The 13,749-nt window shown below is 42.5% G+C and overlaps 1 protein-coding gene across 1 annotated transcript; it reads right to left on the bottom strand.

The window, feature by feature from the left end:
- Positions 1-12,013: 12,013 nt before the first annotated feature.
- LOC137754645 (C-C motif chemokine 3-like) lies at positions 12,014-13,374 on the bottom strand. The gene is made up of 3 exons (XM_068530454.1): positions 13,299-13,374; positions 12,531-12,645; positions 12,014-12,111 (listed from the first exon to the last, which is right to left on the bottom strand). Exons 1-3 carry the CDS (start codon positions 13,372-13,374, stop codon positions 12,021-12,023), a joined length of 282 nt encoding a protein of 93 aa, XP_068386555.1. The 3' UTR covers positions 12,014-12,020.
- Positions 13,375-13,749: the final 375 nt, after the last annotated feature.

Here is a 13,749-nt window from a genome sequence, read left to right as displayed (position 1 = left end):
AATTTTTTACGTTCCTGTTGACCATCTGATGCCTTCTTTGGAAAAAGTTCTCTTCAGGCTTTCTGCACATTTTTAAATTGGGTTTTTTGTTTTTTCATTGTTGTTGTTGAATTGTATGGGCTGTTTATATATTTTGGATATTAGCTCTTTATGAGTCATATCATTTGCAAATATTTTCTCCCATTCAGTGGGTTGTCTTTTCATTCTGTTGATGGTTTCCTTTGCTGTGCAAAGACTTTTAAGTTTAATCAGGTCCCATTTGTTTATTTTTGCTTTTGTTTCCTTTGCCTTAGGAGACAGATCCAAAAAAAATATTATGATTTATGTCAAAGAGTGTTCTGCCTTTGTTCTCTTCTAGTAGTTTTATGGTTTCCAGTCTTACATTTAGGTCTTTAATCCATTTTGAGTTTATTTTTGTACATGGTGTGAAAAAATGTTCTAATTTCATTCTTTTACATGTAGCTGTCCAGTTTCCATAGCACCACTTATTGAAGAGACAGTCTTTTCTCCATTGTATACTCTTGCCTCCTTTGTTGCAGATTAATTGACTATAAGTGTATCGGTTTACTTCTGAGCTCTCTATTCTGTTCCATTGATCTTTGTGTCTGTTTTTGGCCAGTATCATATTGTTTTGATTATTGTAAGATTGTAGTATAGTCTGAAGTCAGGGAGCGTGATTCCTCCAGCTCTGTTCTTTCTCAAGATTCCTTTGGCTATTCGGGGACTTTATTGTTTCCATATAAATTTTAAAATTATTTGTTCTATTTCTGTTAAAATTGTCATTGGTATTTTCATAGGGATTGCATTAAATCTTTATATTGCCTTGGGTAGTATGATCATTTTAACAATATTAATTCTTCCAATCCATGAACATGGTATCTTTCCATCTGTTTGTGTCTTCTTCAGTTTCTTTCATTAGTGTCTTATAGTTTTCTGAATACAGGTCTTTTACCTTCTTAGGTAGGTTTATTCCTAGGTATTTTATTCTTTTTGATGCAATTGTAAATGGAATTGTTTCCTTAATTTCTCTCTCTGACAGTTTATTATTACTGTATAGAAATGCAACAGATTTCTGTATATTAATTTTGTATCCTGCAACTTTACCAAATTCACTGATGAACTCTAGTAGTTTTTTCATGGTGTCTGAGATTTTTTATGTATAATATCATGTCATCTGCAAATAGTGATAGTTTTACTTCTTCCTTTCCAATTTGGATTCCTTTTATTTCTTTTTCTTGTCTGATTGCTGTGGCTAGGACTCCCAATACTATGCTGAATAAAAGTGGGGAGAGTGGGCATCCTAGTCTTGTTCCTGACCTTAGAAGAAACGCTTTCAGCTTTTCACCATTGAGTATGATGTTAGCTGTGGGTTTGTCATATATGGCCTTTATTATGTTGAAGTATGTTCCCTCTATGCCCACTTTTTGGAGAGGTTTTATCACAAATGGATGTTTAATTTTGTCAGGAGCTGTTTCTGCATCTGTTATTCTTCAATTTATTAATGTGGTGTTGATTCACTTTGATTAATTTGCAAATATTGAACCACTCTTGCATCCCTGGGATAAATCCATCTTGATCATAATGTTTCACCCTTTTAATGTATTGTTGGATTTGGTTTGCTAATATTTTGTTGAGGATTCTTGCATCTGTGTTCATCAGTGATATTGGCCTGTAATTTTCTTTCTCTGTGATATCTTTGTCTGCTTTTGGTGTCAGGGTGATGCTGGTCTCATAGAATGAGTTCAGAAGCATCTCTTCCTCTGCAATTTTTGGAATCGTTTGAGAAGGATAGATGTTAACTCTTCTCTAAATGTTTGGTAGAATTCACCTGTGAAGCCATCTGGTCCTGGACTTTTGTTTATTGGGAATTTATTTTATTACCAATTCAATTTCATTACCAGTAATTTGTCTGTTCATAGTTTCTATTTCTTCCTGGTTTAGTCTTGGGAAATTGTAGATTTCTAGGAATTTGTTCATTTCTTCCAGGTTGTCCATTTTATTTGGCATCTAATTGTTTGTAGTAGTCTCGTATGATCCTTTCTAATTAATTCTGTGGTGTCAGTTATAACTTCTCTTTTTTCATTTCTGATTTTATTAATTTGAGCCCTCTCTTTTTTTCTTGATGAGTCTGTCTAAAAAATTGTCGATTTTGTTTATCTTTTCAAAGAATCAGGTCTTAGTTTCATTGATCCTTTTTATTGTTTTCTTAGTCTCTATTCCATTTATTTCTGTTCTGATCTTTATGATTTCTTTCCTTCTACTAACTTTAGGTTTTATTTGTTCTTCTTTTTCTAGTTCCTTTAGGTGTAAGGTTAGGTTGTTTATTTGAGGTATTTTTTGTTTCCTGAGGTAAACTTGTATTGCTATAAACTTCCCTCTTAGAACTGCTTTTGCTGCATCCCATAGATTTTGGATCATTGGTTTTTTAAAAATAAATGTATTTATTTATTTATATTCATTTTTGGCTGTGTTGGGTCTTCGTTTCTGTGCGAGGGCTTTCTCCAGTTGCGGTGAGTGGGGGCCACTCTTCATCGTGGTGCACGGGCCTCTCACTATCGCGACCTCTCTTGTTGCGGAGCACAGGCTCCAGACACGTAGGCTCAGTAGTTGCGGCTCACGGCCTTAGTTGTTCCGTGGCATGTGGAATCTTCCCAGACCAGGGCTCGAACCTGTGTCCCCTGCATTGGCAGGCAGATTCTCAACCACTGCGCCACCAGGGAAGCCCCAGCCCAGGGCATTTTTGCAAACCCCTTGGGAAGTCCTGTATTTCACTTGGTACCTCTGTACATAGGGCTTTAGTGATGTGGTCTGACCTGAGCCAGAAAGTGGGGGGACAACAGAAAATGTCAGCAGGAGGACACTTGTGAGAGGAGGCCTGGGAACAGAGAGCCATGGTGAGGAGGGCAGTAAGGGCTCAAGAGTGTGGGCCAGAACAACTCGCTGTTGCCAGCCTCCTTCTGGGGTCCAAGCAATGTCCCCTACTCTTTTTTTTTTTCTTTTTAACATCTTTATTGGAGTATAATTGCTTTACAATGGTGTGTTAATGTCCCCTACTCTTAAGACCTAAGTCGTGGACTATTGGGAGATAGAAACTCGGGGTGATGAGAGAGGAAGTTTTTAAGCACAGTTGTGCCTTGTTGACTTGTATATGCAAGAGGGGTCTTGGGTAACCACAGGGCTCAGGGTATTTGCAAGAATAGTTCAAGTGCTCACTTAACTGGGGCTGTTTATGGGGAAGTGGTTTCCACGGCGAGAGGAGGTGAGATGTTGGTGTCATCGGGGGACCACACTTACTTGGTTCTTTCTCATTAGAGCCCTATAGTCATAATTTCCCCCAGCAGAAAATTCCGTTATTCCACAGCTGTTCTAACTGCATAGATGTGCCATTTGCGATGATGCCATGAGTCCTGAGAAGCACAACCCAATTTCAACCACACCCAGGTAGACAGAGTTGTATTAGCAAAGCCTGGGCTTCAGGAGTGATGAGAGGGCAGGCTGCTTTTCAGACACTCACTCATTCAAGAGAGATTCGTCAAGGGCTCTCAATACACACAAAGCAAAGAGGATAAAGACATGTTAGGTGGACTTCCCTGGTGGCACAGTGGTTAAGAACCCACCTGCCAATGCAGGGGACACGGGTTCGAGCCCTGGTCTGGGAAGATCCCACATGCCGGGGAGCAACTAAGCCCGTGCGCCACAACTACTGAAGCCCGTGCACCTAGAGCCCGTGCTCCACAACAAAGAGAAGCCACCTCAATGAGAAGTGCGCGCACCGCAACGAAGAGTAGACCCCGCTCGATGCAACTAGAGAAAGCCCATGTGCAGCAACGAAGACCGAATGCAGCCCAAAAAAAAAAAAGACATGTTAGATATGGTGGTAACATACATAAGGAACCTTAAAATGATCTTAGCCTTTGACCAAGATAATCCGTGTCTAGGAATCTATTTCCTATATAAATACATTCAAATATGGAAGAAAGTTTATGCATAAGAGTATTTGGTCCCCAGCATATTCATAACAATTTAAAATTGGACCCAATTTAAATCGTCTACAATATGGAAATGGCAAAGAAAATTATGGTATCTTCACTTGGTTGGCTATTAGGGAGCCTTTATAAACAATACAATGACATGGGAAATGCTTAAGTTCTAATGATAAGTTAAAAAAAAAAAAACCCAAGATGCAAATAGGCTTATTTTAATCAGGACCCACCCCATGTCTGGGGATGTGGTCAATTCTGTATAATATTTTTTGTGGATGCTGTTCCCAGGAAAGAGGGAGAACAGAAGCAGCAAGTATGATGTGTCCCCTGCCATCTACCCCTTAGTCTGTCTAATAGTAAAGGATTCTCCTCTCTTCCTCAATATGGGCAATTTCAGTAATGATGATTCATTATTCTGAGAGTTCTCTCATTTTCCTCTTTCCCCCGTCTTCTGCTTTTATGAAGCAGGGTGGGTAGTGTTTGTGGCAGGACCAGTTCTACCCCACTTAGTGTGTCCTGGGATGAACATGTAGCCCTATTTTCTGGTGGTGACTTTGCCACTGTGAAGAGCTTAATGTCTCTTTTGCCTCAGATTTGGGCAATAGTCATTTATAGGACAACAGGAAATACACAAATCAGCATCTTCTTAAAAATAAAGTCATTCAGGAAGGGAGAAGACTGAAAGTTTCTAATCTAGAGAGCAAAGGAGAAGAAATGTGTATCACACCCAAAGTGTTAGTGTTGTTAACTCAAGAAAAAAATCTACAGGAAAAAGACAAACACATAGTGAGAACATGTTTTTCCTGACCAGCACCTACTCTACATCCTTCTTGATACCAGAAACCCACAGTTCCTTTGGGAAGCCACTCTTGCTCATAATTCTCAGATTTCTGTGAAATTCATCCAACCACGATCCAGGTATGTGCCTTGATTAGCTTAAGCAAATCAATGAAACCCATCCCCTTAGCCACAGTGATTGGTTAGGAATTGGATTTCTGACCTGTCAGTCAAATCTGAAAGAACCTAGTGATTTTTTTTTTCCAAGGGAGACACAGCGTCTCTCTTCCCTGAAGAAAATGAACAAGAATTCATGTGACACTGGAAGGTGCCGGCAGCTATCCTGGGACTCGTACATGGAAGGGAGGTCAGAAAGAGAAAACGGGACCTGCAGGGCATCACAGGGCTGCTGCATCCAGCCTTTCCTGGAGCCAGAGCCTCCCTGTACCCTCTGATCTTGGAACCACAGGGTTCATTTATTCCAGTCTCTTTGAGGTAGGTTTGCTTGTTTGTTTTCCTTCTTGCAACTACTACTATCCTGAGAAATACAGAGTCCTGTATCTGTGCAGAGATACAGAGTCTGTTAAAAGTTAACAGCTCGTGACTGAAGCATGGGATTAGCTGAATTGAAAAAGCAGGGAGTTTGGTGAGGACTTTGTTAAGTGGAAATGGTTTGGTGTGTGTGGGAATTACCTGGAGGCTTGTTAGACACAGATTGCTGGGCACCAACCCCTAAAGGGGGAAGCCGGGGGGTGGGGGGGTGGGGGGTGTTTGCTTAGAGTTTGCATTTCTAATGGTTCCCAGGTGCTCCTGCTGTGGTCTGGGCAGGGCCTTTTGAGAACCGCTCTCACATGGTACTGCTGGTGCTGGTTGACCTGTAGTCTATTGCATCTCAGTAAAAATCTTTTTTTAATTTCCTTTAAGTAAAATTCTTTAAGAAAGAGCTCAGGCTACTTTGAAATGGGCTTATCTGACATCGAAAAAGGAAAACAATTCAGCTTTGCTAAGAAAGGCCTTTCCAGCCTGTCAACTGTTGTCAGTAATCTGGAGTCTCGAAGGGCTGTAAATGCAGATATTTCTATTTTAATCTAAAGTTAATGTGTTGAATAATAGTGGTGAGAGTGGGCAACCTTGTCTTGTTCCTGATCTTAGTGGAAATGGTTTCAGTTTTTCACCATTGAGGACGATGTTGGCTGTGGGTTTGTCATACATGGCCTTTATTATGTTGAGGAAAGTTCCCTCTATGCCTACTTTCTGCAGGGTTTTTTTTTATCATAAATGGGTGTTGAATTTTGTCGAAAGCTTTCTCTGCATCGATTGAGATGATCATATGGTTTTTCTCCTTCAATTTGTTAATATGGTTTATCACATTGATTGATTTGCGTATATTGAAGAATCCTTGCATTCCTGGGATAAACCCCACTTGATACAGCCACTATGGAGAACAGTATGGAGGTTCCTTAAAAAACTAAAAATAGAACTACCTTACGACCCAGCAATCTCACTACTGGACATATACCCTGAGAAAACCATAATTCAAAAAGAGTCATGTACCACAATGTTCATTGCAGCTCTATTTACAAAAGCCAGGACATGGAAGCAACCTAAGTGTCCATCAACAGATGAATAGATAAAGAAGATGTGGCACATATATACAATGGAATATTACTCAGCCATAAAGAGAAATGAAATTGAGATATTTGTAGTGAGGTGGTTGGACCTAGAGTCTGTCATACAGAGTGAAGTAAGTCAGAAAGAGAAAAACAAATACCGTATGCTAACACATATATATGGAATCTAAGAAAAAAAAAAAAGAAGGTCATGAAGAACCTAGGGGCAAGACGGGAATAAAGACACAGACCTACTAGAGAATGGACTTGAGGATATGGGGAGGGGGAAGGGTAAGCTGTGACAAAGTGAGAGAGTGGCATGGACATATATACACTACCAAACATAAAATAGATAGCTAGTGGGAAGCAACTGCATAGCACAGGGAGATCAGCTTGGTGCTTTGTGACCACCTAGAGGGGTGGGATAGGGAGGGTGGGAGGGAGGGAGACGCAAGAGGGCAGAGATATGGGAACATATGTATATGTATAACTGATTCACTTTGTTATAAAGCAGAAACTAACACACCATTGTAAAGCAATTATACTCCAATAAAGATGTTAAAAAAATGATAAAGATAAAAAAATAAAATAAAATAAAATAAAGTTAATGTGAATAGAGGCAGGGAGGTGAGAGACTTAACAGGAGAGAAACCTGAGCTCTGACTATAGGTCCTAAGTCCCTCTCCCCACCCTCTCCTGTGAAATATTTGTCTTCCTTATTTGAAGTGGACAGTCAGCTCCTTGTAAAGGCACAGGGAAGGCGTGGCTTTAGGCATCAAATATTCATCACTTTTGCATGTTGCCCCATCTCTGCAGGGGCCAGAATGGAGGCAGAGGTCTCCCACCACGTGGCTAGAGGTAGGGGTGTAGGGTTGACTGTAGTATTGAGGCCCATGCTAGGAAACACATTCCCAACACCAGGTAAAATGCAAGGTATATGGCTAGGCAAGCTCTCCCTTTTGGGTTATTGAGCTCATGGAATAGATCAGAAGCCTGCTGTCATTAGATGGGCATTACTTGAGGGACTTCCCTGGCGGTCCAATGGTTAGGACCCCTCTCTCCCAATGCAAGGGGCACGGGTTCGATCCCTGGTCGGGGAACTAAGATCCCGCATGCAGCGCAGCACAGCCAAAGTTAGCTGCCCAACACCTAAGGCAAACTCCAGGCTCCTAACTCACAGGGATAAGAAGTTGGCAGCTCCCGAAAAGGGCTCCTCGCTGGCACACATGTGTGTCCACAGAGGACAATCCCCAGGGAGGTCAACCCCCAGGGAGGTCAACCCGAGAGGCTGACTAAGCATTTCAGTCAAGTCTCGGACTCTGAAATGCCCTATACATTGGTTAATAGTGCAATTCCCATGCTCCCCGTTCCCTCACAGGGGTCTTTATTCTATTTACATTTTTTGTTCACAACACTTGCATTGAGTGATTGAGCACGGGTTAGCTTTCATTTGCCTTTGGGCTGCTGGACCTTGAGAAGCAGTTCAGCATAAATGAGCCGATTTTGTTTGTCCCTAGATGCTGGAAGCCAATAGAGAAGAAGTGATGACAGCTTCACTGCTTCTTTGGGGACAAGGTTTGTTCCTCTCATTCTCCTGATAGAATCTTCGTACTTGTCATGGTGTGGGTGGTAATGGTGTTAGGGGAATGGGGCCCTCTTAAAGGAAGGGGATTATAAAATGTTTTCTAGGAGGAGCTGTGTGTGTGTGCATGTGTGGGTGATATGAAAGCCTTGGGCGAAAGGACATGTTCCTTGCATTGTCCTCATTATATAAAAGCCATTACGGCATCCAGACTGTGAGCTAAGCTGAGCTCTCTTTTCTTTGTGTCAACTCCGAATCCCAACCAGAATGTAGTTTTGATGGATGGAATATCACCTGTCAAAAGGTAGGTAAGATGAGACTGGAGAGGTGAGCAATACATGCTCATTGAAAAATAAATCAAATAAAAAGTACAGAAAATAAAAAGGAAGAATCCCCATTCCTTTAAAAAAAAAAGGATAAAAATCCCATTTCCTCTAAGAAACCATAGTTAGCTATTTGATATGTATCTTTCCACATATGTGCCTTTGTAAATATATATGTATATATGGTTTTTTTAAATAAAAGCAAAAATAATATCGTTCAATACATATAGTTCTGTAGCATATATGTAGAGTATCTATGCATATACTAGATGTAAACAGATATACCTTTTGCACCTAATATTATGGACACTTTCCATAGGTATAGATGTGTGTTATCCTTTTTACTAACCACAGAATAGTCCATTGGTGGGCATCTCATTTCTCTTCTGATGTAATCTTCTACTGGTTTAAATGGTTGTTTCCATTTGTTTGCTGTTTACAAACCGTGCTGCAAAGAATATCTTTGTGTCTGATGAACCTATGGGCAGGACAGGAATAAAGACAAAGACATAGAGAATGCACTTGAGGACACGGGGAGGGGGAAGGGGAAGCTGGGACAAAGTGAGAGAGTAGCACTGACATATATACGCTACCAAATGTAAAATAGATAGCTAGTGGGAAGCAGCTGCATAGCACAGGGAGATCAGCTCGGTGCTTTGTGACCACCTAGAGGGGTGGGATAGGGAGGGTAGGAGGGAGACGCAAGAGGGAGGGGATATGGGGATATGTGTATACATATAGCTGATTCACTTTGTTATACAGCAGAAACTAACACAGCATTGCAAAGCAATTATACTCCAATAAAGATGTAAAAAAAAAAAAAAAAAGAATATCTTCGTGTCTATAGTCTTGTCCTCTGGCAGTGTTGCTACAAAACAGACTCCTAGAAATGGAATCAGGGCAAATGGTATCTTGGTCCGATAGTATGGGCATTTTAATGTTTGCTTAACAGTAGTGTTGAATTGTACTCTAAAAGTTTGATCACTACAATTCTAAACTAATTTGGGGTACAAAAATTAGATTATTTTAAACAACGTGAAACAATTGTGGGTCATAAAAATTAATACATGTTTGGTTTTCACACAAGTCTTTTGAATTTCTCCTCCTTCTGCCAAAAGGACCCTAGCTCAGTGTACACTTCTTAAAGTTATAACTATAACTCAGGCAACCTATCTATTAAATAACTGAGTTGTCACAGTAAACCTATAAACAGAATCCTGCTCCACGTGTAGGCTGGTTATCTTTTCCTTCTCTAACATTAGCCATGTATTTTGTGGAGCATGGATTCTAGGAATATAATGTACAATATACCTGTTACCATATGCAGATATGCACTGCATTTGGAAAAGAGCAGTGAATTCTATTGACTCTTTCAGTGGTTCTCAGCTGTTAACATGCATGTGGAACACCTGAAGCTTGGTAGAAATATCAATTCCCAGGTCCACACCTAAAAATTCTGATGTGAGTGGCTTAAACTTCAATCATTGCTTGTAATTTGAGTACAGGTGGATTACATTTTGGGAAATAACTTGGTTACTGGTTAAGAGCAAAGTCTGTAGTTACATCAAAATCTAGTTTTGGAACTCAATTGTGCTGCTTACTTGCTGTGTGATCTTGGCCAATTTGCTTAACCTCTCTGAGCCCCAGCCCCAGTTTACTCTTTTGTCAAATGAGAATATTAATAGTACTTAAACTATACTATTTCATTGTGAGGAGCAAATGAACACTGCAGAAAAAGCACTCAGCCTGGAGTAAGTCTCAAATATGTTAGTAATCATTATTCAGAAAGTTTGATTTATCGTAAATATGTACTATGAATACTCTTCTTAATGGTATCCATTCATGTACATTATGATTTGATTCATAAAATAGTCATAATTTAAATGTTCTGGAAATGTGGCTCCAGTGTGTTGACTGAAAAAAATGCACAACCTAAAAGTTAAGAGTTAAGGGTTTTTATTTATTTATTTATTTATTTATTTATTTATTTATTTATTTTAATTTTGTTTTTAAAATTTATTTATTTATGGCTGTGTTGGGTCTTCGTTTCTGTGCGACGGCTTTCTCTAGTTGCGGCGAGCGGGGGCCACTCTTCATCACGGTGCGCAGGCCTCTCGCTGTCGCTGCCTCTCTTGTTGCGGAGCACAGGCTCCAGACGCGCAGGCTCAGTAGTTGTGGCTCACGGGCCCAGTCGCTCCGCGGCATGTGGGATCTTCCCAGACCAGGGCTCGAACCCGTGTCCCCTGCATTGGCAGGCAGACTCTCAACCACTGTGCCACCAGGGAAGCCCAAGAGTTAAGTTTTACTGATGGACAAAACTGAGTACTTAAGCCCGGGACCCAGCACCTCAGAGAACTCTGAGGGACTGCTCTGAAGAGGCAAGGGGGGAGCCGGGATATATAGGAGTTTTTGCAGCAAAGACCAGGTAGTCGGAACATCAAAAGATTACTGTTACTTAAAGAAAACCAGCTATCTCAGGGAATTTAGTGCTTTTGTATGTATGGGAAGATGCAGGAGCCTGGGCTCACTGAAATCATTCTTTTGATATGAACCTCAGCTATCTGGGGCCAGTATCCTGTGATTTCTCATCCTGAGTCTCCTCAGGATGCACCATTGGGGGTGGCAGCAGCAGCTGACTGCTAGATGGTGGGCAACCTGTTTCTATCCTGAATTCCCTCAGGGCTTACCTCCCGGGGCAGCGGTAAAGGTGATGGCTTGATGGCTGCAACATTCTTTGTTTACTGATACAGCAGGCAACATTTTTCATTCACAAGTGTAAAGCAGAGTAGCTCTGTGGTAGCTCCCTTCCATCTCTCCCAATTTCCCTCCATTTCCCATCTTCCTATTCTTTAACCTACTATTCCTTTCAACCTGTGATTCTTTTTTTTAATTAATTTTTTTATTGGAGTATAGTTGATTCACAATGTTGTGTTAGTTTCTGCTGTATGACAAAGTGAATCAGCCATACATATACACATATCCACTCTCTTCTAGACTCCATTCCCATATAGGTCATTACAGAGCACCAAATAGAGTTCCCTGTGCTATACAGTAGGTTCTTATTAGTTATCTTTTATATATAGTAGTGTGTATCTGTCAATCCCAATCTCCCAATTTATCCCCCTCTTCCCCATTGGTAACCATAAGTTTGTTTTCTATATCTGTGACTCAATTTCTGTTTTGTAAATAGGTTCATTTGTACCATTTTTCTAGATTCCACATAGAAGCGATATCGTATATTTGTCTTTCCGAGAAAGTCAACCAGTGATTCTGATTTGCCAGATAAACAAAACCAAACTCAATGCCAGTTTACTTTTCTAAAGAGCATCTTTATTATTTCGCTTTGCTGAACACAGCACTGAATGGAAACATCCAATACACAATTGTCAGTCTGGTGGCATTGGCACCATCTCTGCATAGAACAAGCTGCCGACAGTCAATTGTCACCAGAGTGCAAGCGAATGGGGAGGGGAAGGTCTGTGAAAAGGTGTCTTGGGACCTCTTGGAGCACACAGTCCTAGACACAGTGGGACATTGAAATTAATTTACAAAAATTAAATATTAATATTATATGTAAATAAGTTGCAATCTAAGTTAGGAACGAGTCCCGGAGTGTTGCTGTTTGGAAACAACCAGCGCACAGGAGAGGTAGCTGTGGAGGTGACAGGGGTATTTGCAAGGCTCAGACCCCTGCTGCCCAGTCGGGCCACTGAGGTCACTGGGTTCCTCAAAGCTTCCAGGCCACTCAGGCATTCAGCTCCAGGTCGGTGATGTATTCCTGGACCCAGTCCTCACTGGGGTTGGCACAGAGCTGCCGGCCTCTTTTGGTTTGGAAGCTTTGGAGGAGGACAAAAGGATTACACACTGAGGAATCCAGCAGGGGGATCCTGGGCTCCCTGTGGCCCCTCCACCCCTCTCTCCTGGGAGGCCCAGGGCCTGCCACTCCCTCGGGGACCCTCTGTCTACCTCAGTCCAGAGAGACGCTCTCCCTGACTCAAGGGGCCCCTCAGAGGATGCAGAGGATTCAACCTCCTTCTTCCCCTCCCTCCCTCCCTCTGGGCTGGCCTAGCACCCCCTGACTCTGCAAGCCCGGCCAGGTCGGGTCACAGCTCAGAGACCTGGGTCCTGTATACTTGATAGGCCCCGGAGGGCTGGGCTTGCCAGGATGGCGCCCCAGGCCTCTCTGTGCCCTTGGGTGCTGACTCCCATCCAACATCCCATCTCCCCAGAGGTGGGCAGGAAGACTGGCACTTACATGACACCGGGCTTGGAGCACTGGCTGCTGGTCTCAAAATAGGCAGCTACGAATTTGCGAGGAAGCTGCCAGGCGGTGTAGGAGAAGCAACAGGCCGTTAGGGTGTCAGCCTCAACTGTGGAGGAGGGGACAGAATGAGGCTGAGTCATAGTTCGGAAGGGGATGAGGAAGACTCGGAAGGAGAGAGACAGCCTGGCTTAGGGCACAAACTGGGCGACAGGTCACTGGAAGGCGCTGGGCATTTTTGCCTAGAAATATCCCCGTCTCTGTCCTTGTTTCTGTCTGCATCCTTCTTTATTTTTGACTCCTCACTGTGGGCTCTCTCTTTCTCTGTGTGCTCCAGACATCCAAACAGACTGTTCTTATCACATCGCCCTTCAGGAAATTGTTTCTGGTTCAAGAAGTCACACCCCAGCAAAAGAAATACCTTAGACAGCTCTCATAAGACATCCAAGGGACAAACTCTTGGGGGGACCTAGGGTGAGTTACTGGAAGACTGACACCACGGGGCGGTAACCAGATTTGGATTCTGCCTCTTGCCAACTCATTTGTTTAGATCCCCATTTTGCCATCTGTAAAATGGGACTGTACCTCCCCAACCCTGGCTCCAGATCTGAGGACCCCTTTATAAAGATAAAAATAAAAATCTTGAAGAGAAAGGCCAAAATGTTTCATAACCCTTTAAGAAGATCTTTATTTTCTCTTGGGGGCTCTCAAGTCCAAGTAAAGTTTGGCGTGGGGACCCCTGCCACGACTGCACAGACTCACGTGGTGCCGAGAAGACCTGGCTGCAGAGGGCCATGGGGCAGAGGAGGACGGCGAGGGCAGCTGCGGGCACCTTCATGATGCTGAACAGACGGAGTGTGGCCTTGAGTGTGGGACTGGGCGCCCGCTGCTGCCTGCGTCCTTCTTTAGTGAGAGGCCATCTCCCCAGCTCTTTATAGGCAGCCCTGATGGATGGGGAAATGGAATCTGGGAGTGAGGAAGGAAATTTTTAAGCATAGTGATGCTTTCACACTAAGTGTTTCATAACTCAGGGTCCGTGGCAACCGCAGGGGCTCAGGATATCCAAGAATAGCTGCTGTCAGCTACAAGTCTCAGCCCGCAACGCATGACTTGTTCTGGTTTCATGTGAAGAAATGGGTTTCCCCTGTGAGCCGCAGGAGAGGGGTGTGTGTCCAGCCAGGGCTATTCTCAGCTGGCCCCTTCCCCTAACAAA

This window comes from Eschrichtius robustus, chromosome 20, assembly GCF_028021215.1.
Source record: "Eschrichtius robustus isolate mEscRob2 chromosome 20, mEscRob2.pri, whole genome shotgun sequence".
Lineage (NCBI taxonomy): Eukaryota > Metazoa > Chordata > Mammalia > Artiodactyla > Eschrichtiidae > Eschrichtius > Eschrichtius robustus.
Note: the sequence above shows the minus strand (reverse complement) of the source record. Positions and strands in the feature narration are given on the sequence as shown.